At 33.7% G+C, this 27,082-nt stretch overlaps 2 protein-coding genes across 3 annotated transcripts in view; one reads left to right on the top strand and one right to left on the bottom strand.

The window, feature by feature from the left end:
* The window catches only part of LOC138697590 (putative protein-lysine deacylase ABHD14B), a 242,643-nt gene extending 232,561 nt beyond the window's left edge, over positions 1-10,082 (bottom strand). The window contains exon 1 of the mRNA XM_069822962.1: positions 9,972-10,082. The gene's annotated coding sequence lies outside the window, so the exon portion shown is untranslated. The remainder of the gene's footprint in view (positions 1-9,971) is intronic.
* Positions 1-17,944, top strand: part of Lrp4 (LDL receptor related protein 4) — a 218,038-nt gene extending 200,094 nt beyond the window's left edge. The window contains exons 29-30 of one of the 2 annotated variants that reach the window (XM_069822956.1): positions 1,253-1,445; positions 17,679-17,944. In XM_069822956.1, coding sequence (XP_069679057.1) covers positions 1,253-1,429 — 177 coding nt within the window. In that variant the 3' untranslated portion in view covers positions 1,430-1,445; positions 17,679-17,944. Of the gene's footprint in view, positions 1-1,252; positions 4,828-17,678 lie in introns of those variants that run through there. The other variant, XM_069822955.1, reaches the window with a different exon arrangement.
* Positions 17,945-27,082: the final 9,138 nt, after the last annotated feature.

Below are 27,082 nucleotides of genomic sequence, written 5' to 3'. Positions count from 1 at the left end.
TTTGCCGTCATTGAACAGAAACCAAGATGGAGATTTCATTGCAACTAATTAGAAATTCCTCTTTCAGGTATGTAATAAACTATCTTCGCACAAAATAATGTACGATACATGAGCGGTATCTTTTCTTTCAGTTCTCGGAAATTAAAAAAGCTCAACTACTTTTCGCTTTTTCAAACTTTTCCTCGAACATGAAGACTTCAACATACCGCTCTTGTAAAGCATATTACTATTACATAATAGAAGAATCCATGAAAACAATCAAATATATTGAAATACAGTGTATGTAATTTTTTTTAAGTTCAAGAGATGTGTGGGAGGTTCAAAACTGGTAACTCCCCCTTGTGTATACCCCTATAATATTATCTTCCCATCAAATAAAATAAATTGGATCTATGAAATAATAAATCCGTCATTAACTGTAATGTCTAGACTCTAGAGTTCCTTTATAATGAGAGTTGAGATGTATGAGAAATAAAACCATATACCTTTATTATACTGTATACAAATATTAAACGAATTTGATACATAATTTTATAATGTATTATATTATTCTATAATAAAAATTTATTATATATAAAATATAAAAAATTATTATTACAACTAGTTTGTCACTGAGAAATAAGGAAAAGCTGTCAACTTGAATTTATTTGAAGCAAAGCGTTACTGGATTATGCAATAAGGTAGGTGATGTTTGGATCCTGTGTCTCAACCAACGAGTTAGAAACTTTCTAACTCGTTGATCTCATGGTCTCAACTCTATACTCAATTATTATCTTAGCGTATGCTCGATTACACTAACCTCTAGCGCTTGAAAGTGCAACTAAACGCCGGCGCACATAGAAATAAAACAGGAAAATTCCCTCAATGTCCATTCTATATAATCCCTATTCACTGGTTTCACTGTTAAGTGTGACTTGTGAAAGTATGTTTCATGCCAACCGACACTGCTTTTATAAGATGCTGAGACATCTTAGTCATAGTTATAGCTGGCGCCAGCGTTTTTGGCGTATGTCCTAGAGTACAGTGCCCAGTTTGTGAGCATGTTGCTAGTGCAGCTGAGAATGGTACCACTTCATATACACGCCACATCAGCCATTTGTCAAACACAGTTGTCAGGCTGACTAAGCTAAAGGTAAGGCACTAGCACTTAACATTCCCATTACTTGTTTCACACGCCAAAAACGGTGACGCGGACTATAACAACAAAATGTCTTTGATGCTGGATACAACATTTGTATGAATTGATTTCCAGGAACGAGTGTACAACGTTCACGATGACAAGCAGGCTGCTAGTCCAGAAGTTGTTTCTCTGATTCCAACTGTGGTGACCCCAAATAAGTGCAGTGACACTGCCACCCCCGAGCATATCGCAACTCCTCCGCCAACTCCTCCTCAGAGACTTGACAGCATCAGCCTAAAGGCTGGGTGAGCACCGATCACACGGGGTTGGTATTCAAATATTACAGCAGAGAGCCATCCAACAATGAAAGAAACATTAGCAGATTCATATAGATAGGCTGTAAATGTTTGTAACATTGTCAATACAACTGAACCTGTGCATTGCCATTTTTATCAAATGTGTAACTGATGGTAATTGGCATTACAAGTGGAATGTGGTCAAAGAACCACTTCGAATAGAGCCAGTCAATAAACACGATATTAACAGAGAAAGGAATCCAGCAACAGAGCGGCTTCCAGTTTTTTATATCATAAAATTTTAAGTTTGGTATGAGCCATTCATTGTTTATTAAAGATATTTGGTTTTATAAATGTCAGTTCATAAGGAAATACATTTTATAGCTAATGGAAAATACGAGTTGCAGGCTCTTTTATAAGACAGGTTTTGATACATTCGGTACCAGCTTGTGCAAAAGCTTTAGAATGATGTCCTTTTATGGAGTGAGAAGGGCACTTCCCGGACAAAGCAATGACAAGAGTACAACAACTAAAGAAACTCGTAACAGTTATAAATAAAACATAACAGAAATGTTTTAAGTAATTGCCGTTGCTACTTACGCAAACATTCACGTGACTGTGAAATCATTTATTTAAAGGAGTGAATGGAATGGAAGAACGGAACAACATGATTAAGCTTTATATATGTTTAATGAATGTAGGTGACTGAACTCTTATACGATTTTTTATAGATAAGGAAACATATTAATCCCATTAGTGGTAACTGAAACAGTTAACTGTCCCTAGAAAGATACGTTATATATTCATACATTAAATACTGGTATATGTATGACCTCCTTGTAAGTAAAATAATCAAAATTTATCAAACATAATTTTTAATAGCACCGAGATTAAAGTGGTCACAGTTTACCGACTACAACCCACTTTGCGAATTAATGGTAATTATTACTACTAAAGGAACGCCATATTGATCCTTTTGGCAGAGTTATTCATTTTCAATCGGGCATTATATAAAGTGTTGGTTTATTCCAAAAAAACGTATCTGATAAACTCTCTACCTAGGATTTAAATGGATTCTATAATGGATTGAACTTGGAAATAAAAAGAGATACCGGTATTAATGCTCTTATTTGAAATTTACTGCTATAGTAAAATTATGTCGAAACAACATTGGAGCATATCATATTGACATAGGTAGACAGTCTGAATCATGGATGCGAAATGCCGGTTTAAAACAGAATAGTAGAACAAAGTGTTTTAATAAATATCGCGTAGAAAATCCTCATACAAGCTTTAGGAATAAATTCAGCATTCTTGAATCACAATATTTCATTTTAAAAATTTTAAGGGGCTAGAATTTTAATAATTTAAATTCCTATCATTGGATTAGAAACAACATATGCTTCATATTTTAATACACTTTCTTTTCGAAAACTATTATGCATATCGCCATTTTAAATATAGCTATAATTTAAAAAATTGAAGAGTATACTTAATTAAATTACGAACTCAATTTTAAAGTAATCACGTTGTACTGGGGATTAATGTCCAACAACATTAACAACAAAAATTAATTTCTTAATTGGAGAACAGTGATTAATTTTAATGTAAAATGTATTTGGAAGTATGTCCTCTGAAATGGAGTACAGTCTACTTAAGATTCATGTGCAATATTTAGGTGAGTTCATATTTATGGAGAGTGCCTAAGTTTGCTCCGTCCATGCATACAAATAAAAAAAAACTCAGTAACAAATATGATTCTGATTGAGTTTAAAGTAAGATAATTGTATTAAAATTAGTTTTTATTTAGATCAGCCAGTGGTGAAAGCTATTGCACGTGGAGATCAAAATACAAAACAAGTCTTGTTGTAATTATGGGTACCTACATTATAAAGTAACGAAGGAGCAAGGTCCAAGATAATTTCAGACTCCATGAGAATTATTGTCACCGCCATTGCTTGCATGTTGAATTGGATTTACCGGTATGAGGCTAGATGTGACTCTGTTCAATAAATAATTGAAGAGAGAAAGTATTTTAAGCCGGTGTTTGAAGTTCCTTTTGCTAGATGAATAAGCTAAAATGTACGCATGCAATTTTACAATATTGTTGTAGTTAGTGTTCTTTGATGTAATATTCCCTGATGTAAAAATATTCATCTTTTTAACACAGTCATTATTTTCGCTTTCTTCACTCCAGTGAAGAAACTAACGGTGACTGAAACAGAGATTTTCTAGTTATGCATTCACAGATCGAAAGTTATGTGAAAAAATTTAAATAATATAATAGTTATCCAATGTTTCTATTGTAAATAAATAAAACACTGTTAGTCCTCTCCCTTTATAAATACATTAAAAGAATCATAAGGCATCAGAGAAACGTATGTACACAAGGACTGAGCACAACAGTTTCTGACTGAACTTGCTTGGCAGATTTGCATGTGTTGTAAGAGAAAGAAAGTGGTTCATAGGCTGTAGGTACGAACTTTCTGAAGAAGTCATATCATGAATAAGAGGCCCATGTGTCCTCTTCCAAGTTACCATCTGTGTTCAAAAGAAACGTATTTATATTTTAGATATATCATACTGTTACGAAAAACGTTCTTCGTGTATCTTATTTAAATTAAGTATGGCATAATTTTAGATTGCATTAGTGAAGTATATGAAAATCGTCGTACACTGAGAGATAAAATATGGTTAGGTATGTTTAACTTTTAATACCGAAATGAAATCAGTCTCGAAAGACTGTATGAAATATAAGATCTTCCAGTGAACCGCACTCTAAGAAGGGTGGCAGAATTGAGAATATAGCTGATCAATGAGTGACATGATATAGTAGACCTGTCCTGTGACCTTAGCATGTGCCGTGGCTATATCACCAATGAACATCGAGGGGGAAGACAGGTTTTAGTCTGAGATGCACTTCCGTGTCGGTAAATTCGTATAATATTAACCATCATGAAACAAACCCTCTTTCTGACAGCTCATTCTCTTCCCTATTGCACACTCATGCCAAGTCTCGACTTCTCACCTATACTATTTTTTCCATACTTACTTACAAATGTCTTTTAAGGAACCCGCAGGTTCATTGCCGCCCTCACATAACCCCGTCATCAGTCCCTATCTTGTGCAAGATTAATCCAGTCTCTCTTTGCTGTACTCATGCCAGAGAATCAGTCCCATTCCGAGGCTTATCGTATGGTTTCGTAACAAGCTGTTTTTTTTACGGTGATGGGCTGTTAGCCCTTCGTCCAATCCCCCCACCACCTCTTATCGGCTGTCCACGACTGCTTATTCAATATATTCGCAGCTACCCTCCATATCTGGAGGCCATCTCCTCTATCCGCGCCATGACGTGGTGATAGGGACCCACAATACATGGCTAGTTTTCCATTTGTTCTTAAATTTCCTGTAATTCTATGGCTATTTAAATACGTAAGAAACAATTGTAAAGATTACTGTTCAAATACTTTTCTCAGCTTGTTACTGTAACAGATATAGTTTTACAGGTCAATTCAATATTATTAGCATTAAATGCTTATTTTAAAAAGCTGAAAGAAAGTCTATACTATCTTGTTGTTTTCTGCTAATAGAAATATCGTTTCGAAAACATACTAAGAAAAAATGTACACGTATCTGGATTTGGTAGAATAAATAAAAATTTAATGACTCGTGAATAATAATAATAATAATTATTATTATTATTATTATTATTATTATTATTATTTAGTTTTATTTTATTTATGTATTTACTAATATTTAATGTGCTGTACGACAGCCAGGGGCCAATAGCAGCTTAACACATGACAATTTCATTACAAAACACTAATATTGATAGAAATTACAATAAAAGTACTTAAGAATAATTATTAAAGACAATAAAAAATAATGAGAATTGAAAATGAAAGGATGAAATCTTATAAATGATTATAATTCAAAAGCTATAAGTGATAACGAAAATAGTATTATAAATACATATCTAAACACAAGACATAAATTATAGCCTGACATAAAACTCCAAAAAGTATTGTTGTAAAAATAAGCTGAAGAACGAAGAAATAATAATAATAATAATAATAATAATAATAATAATAATAATAAGAAGAAGAAGAAGAAGAAGAAGAAGAAGAAGAAGAAATACAAGCACCAGGGCAGGGAAATGAAATTATTGAAATATTGGAGCAATAAGATAACAACCTCGATCAAAAACTTAAAAATTGTATTGAATTTTATACTAAAAGAAAAAAAGAATATATTTCTCAGAAGAAATGAACACTGAAGATTTAAGTTCCATTCTTCAAAACAGAGACAGGAAACAGTACTACAATAATGGAGGTATATGTATTACAAATCCATTTAGGATTATTCTTGAAAATATTGTAAAAATAAGCTGAAGAACAAGAAGGAAAGTCAAAAGTGGTTTCAACAGTACAGATAACATATTTATAATGAAAAGAAATGCTTCAGAACGCAATTTAAAATTTAAAAATGTTTAGAGCTAGGCCTACCGGTATTGATTTAAAAAGAATGTAACAGTGTACTGGCACCCAGAAAATTGTTATGGAAAGCACTGGAAGAGGTGAATATTAGTTAATATCTAATCAGTATAATTAGAATATCAAGAATAACTATTAATAGTCGGGATCACGAATTTCGTAAGAATTTAACATTTCAGGGAGTGTCTCACAGGAATGTTTAATGTCTCCAACTTAATGTAGGCGCTGGTGAAGTATTAAGTTATTTAAATAATAACTTCATTGTGTTAATGTTTACATTACGGTTTTTTTAATATTAACACAGTGAAGGTGTTATTTAAATAACTTAACAGTTCATCAGTGATTATGTAAGCGTTATGCAAGTGTTAATGAATGAAGCATCAGTGTAGGCCCTTTATGATGTAGTAAAGAGAAAATGATCGAAAAAGGTCAATGAAAGGTATCGTTAATGGATTAAGCTTGTTATATAAATAACTCGATTATTTATAGAAGAAAAGTCATAACCACTCAATTCATGGAGAATGGAAATTATATGGAGGAAGTTGGAAGATGAATAGGCCTATGTAAATTAAAGTTTAAAGATGTATTTTTAAAAATATATAAACAATATAAGTCAACTGAACTTCAGACTGCGAAGCAATGAAAAGGCTGATGAGTAACTGAGACAGGTAATATGCTGAATTCAATCCTCGGGAGCAAACACAGTTCAGAGAAAGTTGTACAAAAACATTGTAAAAAGTGCTCTATTTTGTGGATCAGATCAGAGACTTGATACTGAGTTATAATCCGCAAAAGATACTGAGTACAGAAATGGATTTCAGGAAACATTCAGCTAGAATTTTCAAATTGGTTAAAATAAGAAATTAAACAATACGGGACACCAATGAAAGCAAAGAAAACAGTATTGCAATAAATACTGAAAAGACGATTGTGATTATATGAACACGTCATAAGAATGCAGGACAACAGACAGATTCGATAATGGAATCCACAAAGATAAGAAAACAGATGACTGAAGCCAAAAAGAATAGTGAGATTGATATAACTTTATTAAAGTGAAAATTGAAAGACGATGATTGAACAGAATATGATTTGTGGATGAAAAATATGTTCAACAGTTAGGCTGGTTATATTATTATTATTATTATTATTATTATTATTATTATTATTATTATTATTACTACTACTACTACTACTACTACTACTACTAGTATTTTAATCGTTATTTAACGATGCTGTATCAACTACTAAGTTATCTAGCGTCAATGAAATTTGTGATAGTGAGATCATAATACCTGGTATGGTATGGTTATGGAAAAGTTCGGAAAAAAACAGCCCAAGCGGGAATCGAACTCACGCCCAAGTGCAACTCCGGAACAGCAAGGAAAATTCGTTACATTATTATTATTATTATTATTATTATTATTATTATTATTATTATTATTATTATTTGTGCTGAATTATTCTTTGTGCTGAACTGTAATTGGCCACTGGCTGTTGTACAGCACATTAAATATAAGTAAATAAACAAATAAATAAATTATTACTGTTTTCAACTAAAATAGTGCCAATAAAGGCTAGTTCACAATAAACCGGGAATGGAAACGAGAACGGAAATATTGTTAAAATAAATGCCTTTAAATGTGAGCATTCACAATAGTTAATTGTGAATGCTCACATTTAAATATATTTATTTTAATAATATTTCCGTTCTCGTTGTTGTTTCCATTCCCGGTTTATTGTGAACCAGTCTTCAGAGTGGAATTCAAGACTTGAATGCGGAAGAAAATTAACAGATGGACTATCAGCATAACATTCAGTTACTTTTTACACAGAAAAACATAAAGTGCTTTCAAACATATTGCAGACCCTAAACAGTAAGGCGATGGACTTCAAAAAATAAGGCAAAGAAAAGACCCAGATGAAATTATACAAATTACAAAGCAATAACTTTGTGTGTTGATGTAAAAATGGGGCTTAGACATTAAAGCAAAATAACAAAGGACGATCACAGACAGCAGAAATGAATTTCTGAAGAAATTCAGGATCAGGATGATTAAAAATGGGGTATGCAGACATAAAAGCAAAGTTAAAAAAAAATGCGAGCTATAAATTAAATTTCAACACAACATAACACAAACTGGTTGAATCATGTAAAATGGCTGAATTATAACAAGCAGGGAGGTTATAAAATCGCTAGGAAAAGAAAGAAATGTCAACCAAGAAAAAAAATTAACCAATAGCTTCGAGGCTTTACTGATTGTCTCTTCTAACACAGGACGTGAAAGAAAAAAAAGACACACTTTAATCACCACATGTTCTAAATGAAACATTTTTAATGTAATGATCTCATTAAGGTGGATACGAGATCAAGTGTGATAAAATGAGAGTGGAACTGAATATAAAAAGTTATAAAAAATAAATTGCCAAATTAACTGTAAGTTCAGAAATTTTCTCGTAAGTACGTTTCACGTCATTCGATTTGAGCATTACGGCCGATTTCACTGAGCTTATTTAACTTTGTCACTTAAAATCGTTCTAATTGACACTTAAAAGGGACAATGCATTTCACCAGTACAAATTGGTATTTAAGCTGTCATTAAACTACTTTTAAGTTAATTGGTCAATATTTGCCATTTAAATAAGTAATCCTGCATTAACGACAATAATTTTCATCATGGCGAGAAGAATGATGGACTTGATATTTGAAAATGATGATTTCTTACCAAGACGGGCGAGGATAAGTTCCGAGAGAGAAGGTTATTTTAATACAATGGACGAAAAAGATAAGCAAATGCAGTTTAGGCTAAGCAAAACATAAGCATTGCATATTTTGAATAGTACAGAAGGTGATTTAGAATTTCCAACGGATAGTTAAGCACTTCATAATATTTAAATGATACATTTATTGAAGAAAAGTTTAACCAATTTTCGGTTGCCTAAAATATAACAACTAAAGTAATATGAGTGACAAATTTATCATGTAAGCCGAATATTATATTTGAAGGCACTGGAATAGCATAAATCCAAGATTATTTCCATTTTGCTTGTTGCATGACATTTCCTTTTATCCACTTTCATATTACCCCGTATTCAATATTGCAGAAGACATTGGGATGAGGTTTTTTTGCATTGAAATTTATTTCTACTTATTTTTAATATTTCTTCTTTTCTTCTAAATTCTGCCATCCATTAGTTAATTGTGGATTAGTAACATTTTGGTGAAATCGGCCTTAAGTATTATAATATAGTAAAAAGAATCTAAAATGGTTTAGGTGTACATTTGGATCTCAAACTGCTATGGATAGATCATGTGAAAAAAAAAAAAAAAAAAATTATGAAATTTAGAAATCTCATGAAGTAGCTAAAAAGACTGACAGACATCAAACAGGAATGGATTAAAATGTACTGTATATATGAGGGACAACTGAAGGTATCAGTTAAATATTGATTACCATCAGCAAAGCAATTGTAATAAATTTTCTTTACAATATTTCAGTCTATACTATCATACTAGGTGAATACATTAGTTCCCAGAAAATTGTTGTATCCAGGTTCGACTGGATTTGAATTCTACATTTTCCTGATTTTGTTTATTCATACTCCAAATTTTTTTTAAATATCTCAATATAATCCTAATATCGAATAAAAGAAAGACGCTTGACATCAACATTAGCACTTTGTATTACCACAATCTAGTACATACAGTTACGAAGCTCAATACGTAGGGAATATGCATTCACAGATAGTTGCTAACCACTAGGATCGCTACTATCGCCTCATCACAGACAATGCGAAATAGTACCGGCATAGTCTATTTTGCCTAGTACCCTCAACAACTCAAGCTTCGTGACTGTATATACTAGACTGTGGTATTAGGCCTACTACGCCCAGCACGTGTTTTTAAGTAAGTACATGTGACATTGATCCTACCGATGTCTGCATGTTAGCCTTACTTTCATGATTAAAAAAGAAAAGTGTACAATGAAGAATTTAAAACATGCAAATACTGTATATCACAGGCAATAATAAATTAATTTAAAGCAAATATTATTAACTTACGAGTAGGCCTATATCATTCGCAGTCGTTATCGCTTGTAGGTAATGCAGCAACACCCATATGTCTCCGAATCAGAAGACCTCTCCCCCACATTAATAAGTAGACGATCGACCATGTTATCAGTGATACCATCCATTTGCCATATTCTCTCTTCCTCCTTCACGATGTGACGAATATCCGATTGCCACATTTCGGCCGTAACTTGGGTCAAGGTTGTGTCTAGAAGTTGACACATCTCTTTCAGTTTGAAAGTCTTGTTATTTCTTGCCACGTACCACCTTTTAACACTACTCCACACGAGTTCAATAGGCGATAAATTACTGTGATAAGGTGGCAATCTTACTGCAGTATAACTGCTTTCTTTGCCATGTCGTCTATAACATAGTTATTCCCATTATTGTCAACTATACTTTGCGCTAACTGCAATAGTTGAACTTTAACACGGGTAACATCAAACGACACACCATGTGATTTTAAACAGTCCATGATTTCTTGCTTTCGCCATGCAGAAATCGGGCGCCGTAATAACCTTACACTGTGATAGGAAGCGTTATCCATCACAAGCACACTCCCGGGTTCGAGCTTTGGCAAGATATTTTAAACCACGCCTCAAAAACTTCACAAGTCATTTCTTCATGGTAGTCACCGGTTTTCTTAAACTCAAAAATAAGAGCACCACCGTCCACGAAACCACTATCACTACCGATGTGAAGAACTATTAGTCTTTTACCTTTGCCAGTCGGATATCGCAACCCCTTAGATTACCAGACAAAAAGGCTTGCTTCTTGTTTTCTACTGTAGTATCAGCCCATACTCCAGAAGTACAATAGCCCTCTTTAATCCAAGTCTCGTCTCTCTCTTTCGTTCTGTATTCCTGTACTGCCGAATTTGTCTCAAATATTTTCGTCTCCACACAGTAATATCGTCCCTATCTAATATTACGTTAACCGTTTTTCTTTTCACAAAACCGAAACCTTTTTTAATAAAAGACTGTGGAAGCTTGATCGTTTAAAGTCGGGTAAATCAGGATCACTATTTACATCACTTGACACTTTGTCTAAAGTTGGCGGTTCATTCTTGAAAAAGTATGCATGCACTTTAGATCGGATAGCATTTAACAAAATCTTCCATCTTTCCCAAACAGTTCTGGGTTTGTTTCTCTTCTTACAAGGCGTCCTTAAATTACCACTTCCTTTGACTTCTTTGCGAACATTCACAACACTATGTTCAGACACGCCTGTAAGCTCTGCGGTTAATTTTACTAGGCTTATATCATTTATTACAACGTCAGGATTCTTCTCTGTTAACTTTTCGAACACATTTAAAACTATTTGTTTTTTTTTTACCACTCTTTAGCAATTTACCCTTCGGACGCTTCTTATAACACTGATCACACATGTTTTCACACAGCAAATTTGAAATCGGTCGCGCTCAGTCACCATCTTGTTTCTCACTAACGTTCGTCCACTCTCACTTCTATAGTACGATTATTTAGTCCTGACAGTCGCCGGCAATCTGCGTCTGGGTCAGGCGAGTCCACTAAGTTACGCATGCGGTATAGCGTTGTGTTTTCAGTACAGTTAAGCTGTACTGCATTCCTTTACCGACCGCTCGCCCTTATCTCTACTCTGGAACTCTCCCCACTACTCTTATTACTTCCCCTCTTTCGCATCGCTGAGCTGTCAGGACTAAATAATCCGTCTGTACCTCCAAATCACATGCTATGGCAAGTTTCATTAAATACCGTAATTTTTCTCCTGTTCTTGAGAAGGAAAGTACACACATATGCAACGTGTTTTACTACTAAATTTTAGAAAAAATAAGTAACAAGCAGCAATAATATTTAACAACTAATGGATCTATTTCGTCGCTTACACTCAGCTGTACTCCGGTCAGCAGCGTATCACTGCATTCTTATTAGTCACATGCTTCCCGGAATTAATGTTTGTTTACGTCTGCAGTAGACGTCTACGTGCATTTGTTGACGTCAAGTGCCTTTCTTGTATTGGATGGGTGTTACTTTCAAATATGTGTCCCTAGTTTTGCAACATTAAGTATTTATCTTAGAGAACAGTTTTTGACAACCAAGTCCTTTTAAAAATCACTAGCTAATTCAAATAACATTGTATTGAAGATACACATCCCATTAAACATTTTACGAGGTGTGATTGGAAAGTTGTAAGACTGGGCTTGTAATTTCAAAATGGCAGTACTTAGAGACTATTGTGATGGATCTTCTTCAAAGTAGTCCCCTTCTGACTGTACACACAGACTCCAACGGTGTTTCCACTTTTGGAAGCATTCCTGGAAATTTTCTTTCTCAAGGTTGTTCAGAACCCTCTCCGTATTTGCCTGGATGTCTTCAATTGATTAATATTGGTTCCCTTTCAGCGAAAATTTCAATTTAGGAAACAGAAGTCAGCAGGGGCTATATCAGGGGAATAGGGGATTATGGAAGCACAGGAATTTGGCCAAAAATTCCCTAATTGTGAACGCACAATGAATGTGTTGTCGTGTGGAGGGTCCAGTATTCTTGTCTCGCCAGAGTGCAGGCCTTTTCTTCCTCACTTTTTCGCGCAAACGCTCAAGGACACTTTTATAGTATTTCTGATTAACTGTCTGCCTCTAGGGGCACATTCGTGATGCATGATACCCTTAGAATGAAAAAAACCAGCAACATAGTCTTCACATTCGACCAATTTTGTCGCGCTTTTTTCGTAACCTGGACTCATCCACTGCGATGATCATACCTTTGTTTCTGGATCATACTCATAAACCCATTATTCTTCACCTGTAATTATCCTATTTAACAAATCTGGATCATTTTCGGTCCGATTAATCAGTTCTTGGGACACTATACTTGTTTTTTTTTAAAGACGGAACATGACAGTTAAGCGGTCGAGTTTGGTACTACAGTGCTATGTTGCCAATATGGCCTACCATGCTGCCAGCTAATGGAAGCTTATTGTCGTTAAAATGGCCGACGTTAAAACATTCATTGACAATTGACGCAAAGGTAAGAAAACAATACAAAAATCAACAGAGAATCAAAGACGAAACGTGCCAATGCTAACATTGTGTGCACAATAAATGTCGCCAAGAGAGCTATTAAGCACTCGCTACGTGGGAACTGTAAGTTTGGCAACTCAACCGTTGTTACCATAGCAACAGGCCTACCACGCTATGTGACATTCAGTTGTTTTTCCGATCGCAACGCTCCTGTCATGTCTCATCTTTAAAAAAAAAAAAAAAGTATAAGTCTGTGTTGTATCTGCTCATCTGACAAATTCGGAATGAATTTGGTGGACACTCGACGCATATTCAAATCTTTAATTAAAATTGACTGAACTGCGTAGAAACTTAAATTCAGTTCATCAGCCATTTCCCTAATTTTAAGTCGACAGTCGACTAAATCGCGAACTTTCGCAATATTTTCGTTGTTTTTTTTTTAGTAGATAGCTGGCCGGACCAGGGGTCATCTTCGACTGATTTGTGGCCATCTTTGACTCTGTTGAACCAGATAAAAAAACATTTGACTGGTTCAGATATTTATCCCCGAAAGCTGTTTTTAAGAGTTCATAAGTCTCCGAAGCTGATTTCCTGGTTTTAAAACAAAATTTGACATAAACTCGTTCCGTTTTTTCATCCATTTGCGAAATCGATAAATCTGTCGAGAACCAAAAACACGTCTTCACTCACCAGACTGCCACTCTCTACTGAACAAAGATATTGCGGTGATCTTTTCAGGACGTTTCAAGGACAAAATAAGGTTTCTCTCTGAAACCCACAGGCAAACCTACCCCCTTCTATTGAGCAGTGGTGGCTTCTGTCTTAAAACTTTCCAATCACACCTTGTATCAACTTTTATGTTAAATATTGCTGTGAAACAAACTGAATATGGTACCTCGTCTTGGTTAGAAGATAATGGCATCAATTTACGACCTTCTGGTGATTGCCTCCCACAAACCTCCTCGCTTATTTTATAGATAATGTCATCAGAGTCTGTTTTAAGCAACTGACAAAAAAAAAAATGTCGTGAGAACAGTCTTCAAGTGGAAAACTGCTAGAGCTGTATAAGATCTTAAAGATTGGCGAGGGAAATAAGAAATCCTAGGAAAGAGAGTTACTCAGATTTTTGTCAGCTATTAAGCAATACAAGTACACTTCACCCTAAGAGAACTTGAAGTCAAAGAAGATTGAGACACTTACAATGCTGTCATAATGAAACAAAACGCGAAAGAACAAAAGAACAACTACGGAGTAGAAAAATAGTCTTGTAGCAAAGAACAGTACTGCATTATCAAACTTATTTTTTTCTACGATATAAGCAATATCAAAATAGACCCCATCTTGAAACGATATTCATGATTTCACATATCCAACACACATATTTCTGACACCCGTGTAGCTGTATTTTGACCATAAATTTAATGAAAATATACCTGAGTGTATACGTAATAATTTCCTTCAAATTACATGTACATAACTTTACTTCCTAATATTCAGTGTATGCTATTAAATGATGTTTTTGTATCTCATTATTTGTACAATATAAAATCTTTTTGGGCCTCAGAAGATGTATCGAGGCATGAAGATAGAATTCAATATTTTCATAAATCTCAGTATGAGGATAAATTGAGTAACAAGCATTAAAAATCAGATCCTCGAATCATTCTGGAATTTATGAAACAAATTTAATATCCTTTGTCTAGATTTTGTGATCTTTCGGTTCATAAAAATAACTTGGCTCCATTTTCACACAGTTCTCATAGGCCTATTTCTTACTGATGAACACAAAAAGTATAATTTGTGAAATAATAGTGTAATAAAAATGTGTTCTACGAAAAACATGGAATCATAGAACAAGTTCTCTCTTCACTGAAATGTTTCTAATTGGCAGGGCTCAAATTATTATCTATTACTTATAAAATTGCCCTAACATCGTTAAAATTACCTTCAACTTATTACGAAAAATGGCATAACATTTAACAAAAATAGTACCGGTATATATTTATTTAATGCAAAACATAGTATCCATCAGTCCACATCATTTGCGTATCTATCAATCCTGCTTGCATTTGTATTCTTGATGGAATTCCTTAGCATGAATGTTAATTCATTTAAAGCATGTGATTTAGCTCTAAAATCTTAAGTCTTGTGTTTTGAAGTGTCAACTTTTAATGATTTTCATGTATTGGTACCGGTATTAAAGCATTATCATACTGTTGGAAAAATATGTAGTTTGTTATAGTTTCGTAAACGATGAAAATCTTAATGGAACAAAAATTCAAAGTCAACTAACTGTAAGACATATATGTACCACTCGTGTATACATAATGATAAATAGATGGTAAATAAATAAATACATAAATAACTGTTCAAGTGGAATTCATACAAATTACGAATTCAATTTAATTGTCTTAAAACTTTAATTTATTTGGGAAAGTATGCATCATAAAGTAGGGTACGTAACAGTGCTAAAGATCACAAAATGATTTTGATGATTATGTTGGCCGCCATATTTGCAGAAAAACCACTGTGTAAATAATACATATGCTTTCTAAAATTCTGTAATTTCTCTTTCTACATAAGTTTCTTATATTTACTGTCTAAATTTACTTGTATTCTTCTCGGATCAGCAACAATATGCAATAAATGGAGCTGTTAGCAAATAATTTCCATGCATAAAAATCTATTAAACAGATGTACCTTATTTTCATCACATTTTATGAAGTTGTGAAGTCTGAATTAAATTGCGAAATGCGAGTTGAAAGAAAAGAATGATGCTTATATATTATATACATTTTTCTAGTGTACCTGCAAATATTTCGTAATTTTTTTTAATCCTAGATTTTAACTAGCCTTTCACTTTGGAGATCTCTTGCCATTGCTCTGTCTTCAAATTATAAAATATAATCCTGAAATTAACTGTTTTTCAAATATTAAATACAGAAGGAAAGGAACATGAAGCTCAAGTTATGTAAACTCAATGTATGAAATGGATCCGTAGTGCAGTTAATTATTGCCAACCTTAATATGCAACAAATATGGAATTTCCTATATGAATAAAAAGATAATTTATTATATCAAGTGTATAACATTTCTTGCTGTTCCTTCTCATTATACAAAATTATTTTATTGTGGTGTGATTAAAATATTTATTTTAAAATACGTCACTTCTTCTTTACATAGTGTTTCTTTCTAATTTAATATTTAAGGAGGAAATGTGCAAAAAAAAAAATTGATAAGTACTTGCTCAACCAGAAGACGTGCATCTGGTACATGCAGTTTCCTTTATTTGAGAAATCATTTGTATGTCAAAGATGAAAGTTCTACAATTTAAAAATATGACGGTCATGACCATTAAACGCTCAAACTTGTCTTGACGGTATAATGTCATGGTTTGAACGAACAAACTAAACACTGAACTAAAATTAATATAATGCCCCCTATTCCTTCAGTCAAGACTTAAGTATATAGTATACTATATTAAACATTTAGATACTGTATGTGATATGATTTTACAAGTCTTTCTTTAATTTTAAAAGTACCGTCGCGCGGGGTGACTTTGTGCCATTCGCGAAAAACGTATGGAAGTATTCTTTAAGACCGTGACAAGGTTTTAAAGTCTACTTCCTTACGTTTAGTAGTCTTTAAAACCTTGTGACGGTTTTAAAGACTACTTCCGTACGTTTTTTTATGAAATATGCGAATGGCACAAAGTCACCCCGCGCGACGGTATCGTAATATTTAAGAAAATTATGCTCATAATAAAATTGGTCTAAATATATCCTTGTAATGAATCAGTTGACTTGATTGCGTTCTTTAAACTTACATTGATATAGACACTAACTACTCTCCATATTGCTTTGTTTGTCTCACGATTGTAATTACGTAACTCAATATTGCCTAAACATTTGCACATTGTCTTTTTATAATCAATATCTACATAACTAATACTTTTTATAAAAAAAAAGGCATGTATTTAAGACTTCACTTTATGGATCACTCTACTGTTTAATGAAGTTCTAATACAAATCTCTAACAGAAAGCTAATTAATTATAATACCAATAGTGACTTTATTTTCTGCGGGTATATCTTATGCTTTCAACAGTATTAATTGTATTTTACTCCATTTCATTTCAATGTCTACAAATAAATCGAAAATTCTGTTGTAGTTCCTATGTAACAAAAACTTAAAATATAGTGTATTTTATTACCTTATGTACAGTACTGTAAATCATGAAACATGCCACCTTCAACAATTATATGATAATATACTGCATTTATAAGCCTCTTTATCAATGTGATAATTATTTCTGTTATATTCAGATAAGTCCATAAATGATTACACATACTTATTGTTTATCACGTGATCTGAAAATTTTGAATTTAGCAGCACTGTTTTATCATTGCAAAAGCAAAATCTTACCTTAGTTGATATGTATTTTCCACCTTTCCTTACTTGCAGATATTAGAATATTCTGTAAAACTAATGCAAAACTACAGAAAATTACAGAGAATAACCTATTTTTTTTTCTCAGATATATGTATTCAAAATTTTTACATTAACGTATTGTAATTTAGCCTATATTATTTGAAGTTTTGTCTAAAGCTCATTTTCCTTATTGATTTATTACTGCAGCCAATGACGTGTAAGATCATGTATGTCTTCCTGGTACCAGTTATTACCACCATTTTTTTTCAGTCGTGACTTAGCTAACACGGGTGGATGGTGGGACAAACGCACAATTAGACTACCCACTCAGATTCTGTGCTACCTCAAGAATTGAATGGTTGGTAAATTTTGTCTGGACAGGATTTGTTTAGGTGCCATAAAACTACAACACAAGCCCTCCAGCTTTATTTCCTTTCCAAAGGTTTGCATTTTTACTGTCCTTAAAAATACACTTCTGGGTTTAAAACGTAACTTAGTTGTTTTTTTTTTTTTTTTTTTAAATAATGGAGATAATTATTACATTTGTCTGAACACTATTTATTGATAAAATAATAAAATAAATAAAATTGGTTAGAAACAATACATGTTTCGGGGGCTGTGCTCCCCCATCATCAGTGGTTGTACCACGACTATGGTGTAGATGTTCTACCGTGTGTCGTATCTTAAAGAGGACTCATGGGGGAGCACAGCCCCCCAAAAACATGTATGGTTTCTAACCAATTTTATTTATTTTATTATTTTATCAATAAATAGTGTTCAGACAACTGTAATAATTATCTCCATTATTTTAAATCTTAACTTATGAACACTGTTGTATTTCGACCTTCTAAGTATTTAACTTAGTTGTCTTCGTTTATTCTGCCACCAATTTCATTCTTTGAAGTATTGAAAAGGTTTGTTTGCTCATTCGTTACAATAAATTCATAGTACTCGGGAGCAGTGATATAGGGGTGGTTCAGAAGTCCGGCATCATAGACAAACTACGTTATTATTCCAGATCAAAGGCGGAGAGAGAACCGTTTCCTTGGTGGAGCAAAGGAAAACTATAGAATCTCAAAATAATGAGATTATCGGGGACATCATTTATCTATTACAGCTTGACCTTGGTAGAGTATATCAGAATATGATAATTTAATAAAAGTTTTGTAAAATAAAGTAAAATTGTAACAAAATACGAGTAAACAGACAATTTTACTTTTTTTTTTCTCTTGTACAGAACTGAGGGACCCGAAGGCTTGCACTGCAGCCTGAAGCTTATTGTGCTTACCACTCGTATTTTGTGAACGATTGGGTAGCCAAACGGCCGAGCTCTTGTACAGGTACAGTACGTCGCACCGTGAATTTAACCCGGGCTATTGTATGGATGATATGTGAATTAATGATGGCGAAATGAGTCCAATGTCCAACACCGAAAATTACCCAGCAATTCTGCTTCAATTGGTTGAGGAAAACCCCCAACCAAGTAACTTGTCCCAACCAGAATTTGAACCTGGGCCCACTCGTTTCATGGCCAGACGTGCTAACCATTACTCCACAGCGATGGACCAATTTTACATTTACTTTATCTGCTTACTTGAAAAAGTAAGATATCATATGAAATGTATATTCTAATTATTTTATTTAATCTCGTCGTTAAGTTTACCGCAATCACTTTTCTTTTTTCTGCGTTGTTGTGCAGTATGTTATTCATATTTCTCCGAACTTAATTCTTCGTAAAAATATATCGCTATCACCTTCCAAATAACTCATGATGGACTATTTTTTTTATTTTAACTTGCCCAGTCTCGAAGCATTTCAACCATAACTTCAGATTAAACCATCTGTGCATGCATCAATAGTTCAGAATTCCCAGTTCCTGCTTTTAATCCAGAACCAATTTCACTCGTTCTGAACGAGTTCTGAAGCACGTTGGAACAGGGAATTGAGAGTTCAGTATTGGTTCAGAATCAGTTTGAGTCTTGTTGGAACACATTAGCTACTGTGCATGTGCAAGCAGTTCAGAATACATTCTGAACCGTGCTGGAACAAACCTATTATATAATATAATAATCCGTGGCGCTACAGCCCATGAAGGCCCTAGACCGACGAGCCGGCTGCTGGCCTCACGCCCACATGCCGAAGCAGAGATGGACGATCATCCAAACAGAATGGAGGTATCGTGTGGTTAGCATGATGATCGCCCCCAGCCGTTATAGCTGGTATTCGCAACCGGATTTCGCTACCTATCATAGCTCCCCAAGTGCATCACGATGCTGGGTGGGCATCGGTCCCATACACTGGCCGAAATTTCATGAGAAAATTTCTTCCCCCATGAGGACTCTAACCAGCGCGCATTCCGTAACGCGAGTCCTAGGCGAGATGCCTTCTTAGACCGCGACGCCACGGCGTGGGACAAACCTATTATATACTATAAATAAATACTTCGTGGCTAGGGAAACGTGGACAGAAGAAGAGCAATAATTTCAGTGTCGTTTGTTTTGCAGCATACCATAGTTTTCAATCTAATGTGCTTGAATTTTCAACGTAGAATGCATCGTTGACTGTTCATTAATATAAGCTTTAATGAGAACGAAAAATGTCCTGTTGCCATATGTACAGTGACCAACTGAAACACATATTGTTGATATGCAGGGTTTAGCGATTTTTTTAACTTCTCACAGTGACAAAGAAACATTTCTTTACATTGATAGTACAGGGTCATCATTTTATTTTTACTAACATTTTTAATATTAACCTGGCTATACCTTTGGATCAACGCCGTTTGCTACCCCCTTCCACGACTGGAGTTCGATAATACTGGCGTAAAATATAAACAAATCACTTTACTAGATATAGGAGGGAAGAAAAGTAGTTCATCCATTTACGTAAACTAGGAAATATCGCGCTTTTGAGTTTGATAATTTTCATTAGGTTTTTGTTTAATCAAAGTACAGTACTGTATTAACAATGAGTGTTTTTTACTCACGAACTGAGTTGTCCATGCGGACGTATTCTTTATGCAGTGTATATTATACTGTCTACAGCACATTAGCGTACAATATAGAGAATGAAGTTAAATTGAAAAATAATCATAATATGGATATTTAAACACATTTTTGAAAATGGTGGCCGTTCATTTCGATACAGGCTTCAGTTTTAATGTGCATATTATCGCGCTATAGACTATTGTACCTAATCCCAATTACTAGTTTCGTCCTTCGTACTAGTAACTCATCTTGAAATAATTCTGTACCTAAGAGTACCTTACGTAGTGTAAATTCAATCTTCACTTCTGCCCGATCCGAAAAGATAAAATTACTCAGACATACTATCCACTGTCAGTCCAAGTGGTTATGTCGTAAGGTCGTAGAAAGGGAGAAAATTACGTGACAGTTAATTACTTAACGAGGCCCTTTTAAGTTGTTTTAAACAGTTGTATAATATTACGCAGACGTCCAATTCCTAACAGAAATTAATGTTCTCAGAAAAGAGCTAAGACAGCCCAGCCACTAGCTGGCGAATAAAAGCTGGTGGGGGAAACCGGGATACGACGTAGGCAAATGGATGACAGTACCTGTGCGAAAATGATTCAATATTGAAAGCTCTTTCGTCACTGGAAAACGCGAACATATTTTTGGAACGTACTGTTTACTATGACTGTATATGCGGTCTTGGATCTGTGTGGAGGACGGTTGAACTTCATTAGTAGAAGGGGTGGGAGTGAAGTACATTCAAAAACTCAGGTACTGTACAATAAAAATTTAAGTAAAAATAAAATGATGTCCCTGTATAAGAATTTAGAGAATTTCATTGTCTGGCGGTTTTCACTAAAATCGTATTGACAACACTGCTATTATCATCAATTCGTAATTTATCCAGTACAGTAGGTCACAGGTACGAGATTGCAATGACAACTGGGCATTTCACATTCTCATTGAAGCTCGTACAATGTACAGCTTCAATGACGCATTCTACATTGAAAGCTGCAGCACATTAGGTTGAAAACTACGTATTTTCAACAATTCTGACCTCTTTCTAGTTTTCATTATCTGCACTAATAACGAATTCTGTCTATGGTGTCGGATTTTGAAACACTTTATATGACCTATATTCTGAAACTTCTTCTTCAGAAATCCATCACGAAAAATCAGTTTTCTAATATAGCATTATTGTCTCAGAGTTCATACATTTCTCCTCAGAATACTTCTTACTTAGTTTTCTAATGTAGCTGTTACTAAAGTGAAACAGCGGTGGTGAAATAGAGCCAAGAAATGTTATTATGAAGGCATATGTGCTCTCATGTCTCGTTGCTATACATTTCTGAAAATGAAAGGAATCTTTACAAGAAAATAGGCATAATTTCAAATAACCTATTAGTATAACAAGCTGTTTAATTCACTGTATGAGAAAATAAAACAAATTTGTGGTCTTTTTTATTAATAATGTCTAACCTGCTATGATATACAATGAAACCTCTCTTTGTGGACAGCTCTTTAAGGCGGACAGTTCTAGTAATGGACAAGTTATTTAGTTCCTGGTCAAAGGAGTAGGAAAAATACCATAATTAACTCTTTACAAATTCTCAAGTTTATTCCACTTGCATTTTAATTTCTCCAAAATGTTACAAAGAGAAAATACTCATTCTTTCACCTATGATAATATTAAATGGGTTTTCTATTGTGATTCCGTAAGATACAGCTGTTGTCCAGGCTATAAATCCAACTTAAAACGGAAAGAGGAAGGCCTGTGTTTAGTTTTTCTCTTGTTTCATCTTTACCGTTAAATTCCTTTAATCATCTCCGAGCATGGCAGAGGATGGATGTGATAAGAAACTTCTTTCTTCACGCAAACTGTCACCTGCAAATATATTTTTAACTACAGTAACAATATTTTACTTTAATAAGTTAATGATTGCAAAACGTGTTTATTGTTCATTCCAAGTAATGCTGCAAATGCATATACACTAGCTTCAAATTTTCCTCGTACAGTATATACATTGCCCTCTACAATGCGCACATTCCTTATTACGGACAAAAAAAGTCCCCTCGGAAGTCCACATAAGAGAAGTTTCGTTGTACTCCTTAATATATACCTGTACGTGAATATATTCACTGAACGACTTTATAGTACATTATAATGGTAGTAATTAAGACGCGAGTACCTATGTTTATGAAACGAGCGCGAGTTTCATAATTTTCATACGAGCGTCTTAATTACCATTACAGTCAAGTTTCATATGACTTTTTATGGTCGACCATATTTCTAACTTGAAATTATTCATAAGTATACATGTTATTCTTATCTGACTGAGGAACGGAACTGACCTTGTACAATACCTCGTAAATTGTGAGATGTGCGCAGACACGAAAGTATTGATTTTTTCCGAGAAACAAATGTCGACATTGACCTTGATATAATCTAGAGAGTAAAATAAACAATAATCTTGATATAACCTTGAAATTGAATTAGACATTGAAAAACGAGATGACAAATTCAATTTATTTGAATATTATTTACAATGAACGCTAATTATTATAGTAACAGAACTAGTTGTCTTTTGATTGCATATCCGAGAATAATCGATACTTGCGCTTTCATATTGCTACAATGGTATTTTCTGATTGGTGGAAAACCTGAACTTTAATTAATAGCTGTACTTTAATGAGGTCCATTAAAAGGCTGCTACCAGGTGTATAATTACTACATTTCGGCATGGTCGAGCATAAAGATATATATGATATTTTGTATTCATTAATATTTTTATCAAAGCCTGTTAATGTAAGTTTCTATTTAAAAAAAAAAAAAAAGATTGGATAATAGCAGAATTTCTCGAAACTCGATAATGACACCACAATTAATGTCTGAATACTTGATATGAAAGTCTAGATACTTTCCTTTCAATTGTAGTTTTTCTTAAGTCTTTCTAAAGCCAAGCATTTTCCATTTTTGTTGCACACATATCCAATGTTTAACTTCTTGAAACTACTGCTGCATGTATGCAAAAGTTTATTTTTGGCACTACTAGTATGTATGTGCCTTTGCAAAAGAATAAGAAACTACAAAAGCCTACACTAAGGAAGAGAAAAAACAGGGACACAGTCCATATATCAGCACAACTTACAGAGAAGTGACAATGTTGCATTTGGCTAAAATGACAAAGTATAAAAAATATATTCAATACCATGGATAATACTAAAAGCCTTTACTGATTATACCAAGGTATGGAACATACAGTTTATAGAAACAATTCATAATATGATATATTGAAAGATGATTCTGATATTTAAACATTTTAAATGAAACATTATCAAAGTTTAGAACTTTTATATTTCAAAGAACTTGAATTCAGATTCTGTACACTGTTATTATTGTTTCAAATATATCGGGGAAAATAATTATTCAAATAAGTGTCTGTATGAAAGCAATACGAGTGATTTTTTAGCTTATTAAGAGCTGTAAACAATAATTTTATTACAAGTACAATGAGTTTCATGTATAATTTATGCAAATGAATTATCTTGCACAATTAAGCTTTAAAACTCTGGTGTAGATTTTTATATTATTACATCTCAGGCAAATTTTGAAAAAAAAAAAAATGGTAAGAGATGAGAGTTTTCTGTCTTTTTCAAACATGTACGTAACATAAGTTATTATTTCTTTTAATTGTTACAGTTACCATATTTAAAACATCTCCATTCTGAGATATAATTTCTGCTGATTATATACAATTCAATACTGCATAAGTACGAATTTCATAAGAATGGAACTAGTCTGAGATCCATGAAACAATACAACATGTCAAGAATTCTTCTGGAGAAAACACAATAGTTGAAACTATGTTTTTTTCTTTCATAATGTCAGTGCCCAAGTTTCTCAAAATCGTATTTGAGTAAACTTCCAGTTTCATACAATATCTCAATATGAATTCTGAGAAAGCAATAAAACCTTGCTTGCCCATTTCAAGATCTTTGTTTGCTATATCGTTGGCTTACAGTGTAAACCTGCTAACTGCCAAAAAGACAATTTTACAAGGGAAGCAAAAAACTAAGGTACAAATGCCACCTGTACTTTGGATTTGGTCCTAAAGTTTCAGAGTTAACTTAAACTTAGTTCTTTGCTTCCCTTGTAAAATTTTCTTTTTGGCAGTTAGCAGGTTTACACTCTATGCCGACGATATATCTTTAGGTAATATTGAACATTAGGGCCAAATCTGGGCAACAATATCAAGACTACCACGTTATTACATTTACTAATGAAAGTACTTGAACTTGTATTTATTATTATATTTTGAATATTTTCAAAACTGCTAGGTCTTATACTTGAAGGAAAGTGATGCAAATTTATTTCCTCTCCCATGTAACAGGGCCAGGGCAAATAATCCACTGGCTTGGAACTATTTGTTGAGTAACAGCACTGGGGTGCATCAACGCCAAAAAAGTATCATGTGATAACCTGTAAATCGTAACTTCAGTGTTGCCTACAGAACTGGGGAAATAGGCCTACTAAACTGATGCGTCATTGAACTTTGATTGCAAAGCAAAACCTGCTTCATTTTTTCTTCCCTACAACTTTACGAAGTTCGTTGTTTGAGTTTTTGAGCAGCGAAGGGCCTTTAAAAACATAATACATGGAATAGCATCATTTTTTCTTCCCTACAACTTTACGGAGTTCATTGTTTGAGTTTTTGAGCAGCGAAGGGCCTTTAAAAACATAATACATGGAATAGCATCATTTTTTCTTCCCTACAACTTTACGAAGTTCGTTGTTTGAGTTTTTGAGCAGCGAAGGGCCTTTAAAAACATAATACATGGAATAGCATCATTTTTTTCATTTTTTCTTCCCTACAACTTTACGAAGTTCGTTGTTTGAGTTTTTCAGCAGCGAAGGGCCTTTAAAAACATAATACATGGAATAGCATCATTTTTTCATTTTTTCTTCCCTACAACTTTACGAAGTTCGTTGTTTGAGTTTTTGAGCCGCGAAGGGCCTTTAAAAACATAATACATGGAATAGCATCATTTTTTCATTTTTTCTTCCCTACAACTTTACGAAGTTCGTTGTTTGAGTTTTTCAGCAGCGAAGGGCCTTTAAAAACATAATATATGGAATAGCATCATTTTTTCATTTTTTCTTCTCTACAACTTTACGAAGTTCGTTGTTTGAGTTTTTGAGCCGCGAAGGGCCTTTAAAAACATAATACATGGAATTGCATCATTTTTTCTTCCTTACAACTTTACGAAGTTTATTGTTTGAGTTTTTGAGCAGCGAAGGGCCTTTAAAAACATAATACATGGAATTGCATCATTTTTTCTTCCTTACAACTTTACGAAGTTCATTGTTTGAGTTTTTGAGCAGCGAAGGGCCTTTAAAAACATAATACATGGAATAGCATCATTTTTTCATTTTTTCTTCCCTACAACTTTATGAAGTTCGTTGTTTGAGTTTTTGACCAGCGAAGGGCCTTTAAAAACATAATACATGGAATAGCATCATTTTTATACTTTTGTGCATATATCAGGGCTGCGACTTGTAGGGAAAGTGGAATGGAAAGATTTTTCACCCCTCAATGCCAAAAGCATTCCCATTTCTGCTAATACACTGCTTATCCCAGCCAGGGATGGTAACTCCGCTCACCCCCATTGCATTTTCTCAAGTGCACAGATTTCAGTCATCATCATCATCATCAATACTATATATTAAACAGTTTATTTTTGCAAGACTACAAAAATTCAATATCAACAGACCTGGTAATATGTTCCTGCAGTGTAGAGGTCAATATTATGTACTGATGGGAGATGTTCTACATTTTGAGTGATATTTTAAATTAAAATTCGTGTATATAGCATATATTGTTTTGCTATTGCATAACTCTACAATAAACAATTTTTATAGCAATTCCTAATTCAGTTTTCGATGCTGGACGGAGAAAAAAAGAAAAAGTGAACTGCTACCCCTTCTATGGGAAAACAATAAATGGAATATTGTATAAGATTGTGTTGTACTGTATACTGCTCTTAAAAGCAAGTATGAATTGTAAAATTCTAGTATTTTCCATTTGCGTTTTATAACTGAAACATTACTTCAAAATGAAGAATGTATGATTGAAACAGCTACTGCACTGTATTAGATTAGATTTACAATTGAATATTTTATATTATATTGATTTATTACTGTTTCAATCGAAAGAATAATATTGATTCTATTAATCTCTTTGCAATAAAGTGTTGCAGATCCAGAAGATTTCTAGGTAAAGTATGTCAAAATAAAACATAATATCACAACATCAGTTCAATATTCATACGTTAATTTCTTTTCCATTTTAATGAAATATTAACTTAAGACTAATTACAACCAGGATTATCCTTGGTGGTCTGTGGCATGTAGATTTGCGAAGACGATTCTTTTATGGAGACCAAAGCCTTAAGCATGGCTTTCATTGAAAGAAAGCTCAAGCCCAGGGTCACTTGTAGATTTTCTGCACATAACAAAAACCCTGTCTGAATAATTTCGAGGAAAAAATTGTTCCGGGGCCGGGCATCGAACCCGGGACCTGTCTTTAAATGAGGAAACTCCAGACAAAATTTACCGGCCTTTTTCACCCATGTCAAGAAGTCATTTTTGAGTTATCAATCATGCTTGTCTGTCATCGTACGAGGGGCATTCCATATTGATTT

This window comes from Periplaneta americana, chromosome 4 (assembly GCF_040183065.1).
Source record: "Periplaneta americana isolate PAMFEO1 chromosome 4, P.americana_PAMFEO1_priV1, whole genome shotgun sequence".
NCBI classification, from domain to species: Eukaryota; Metazoa; Arthropoda; class Insecta; order Blattodea; family Blattidae; genus Periplaneta; species Periplaneta americana.
The sequence above is the reverse complement of the archived record's forward strand: the minus strand, read 5'-3'. Positions and strand labels throughout refer to the sequence as shown.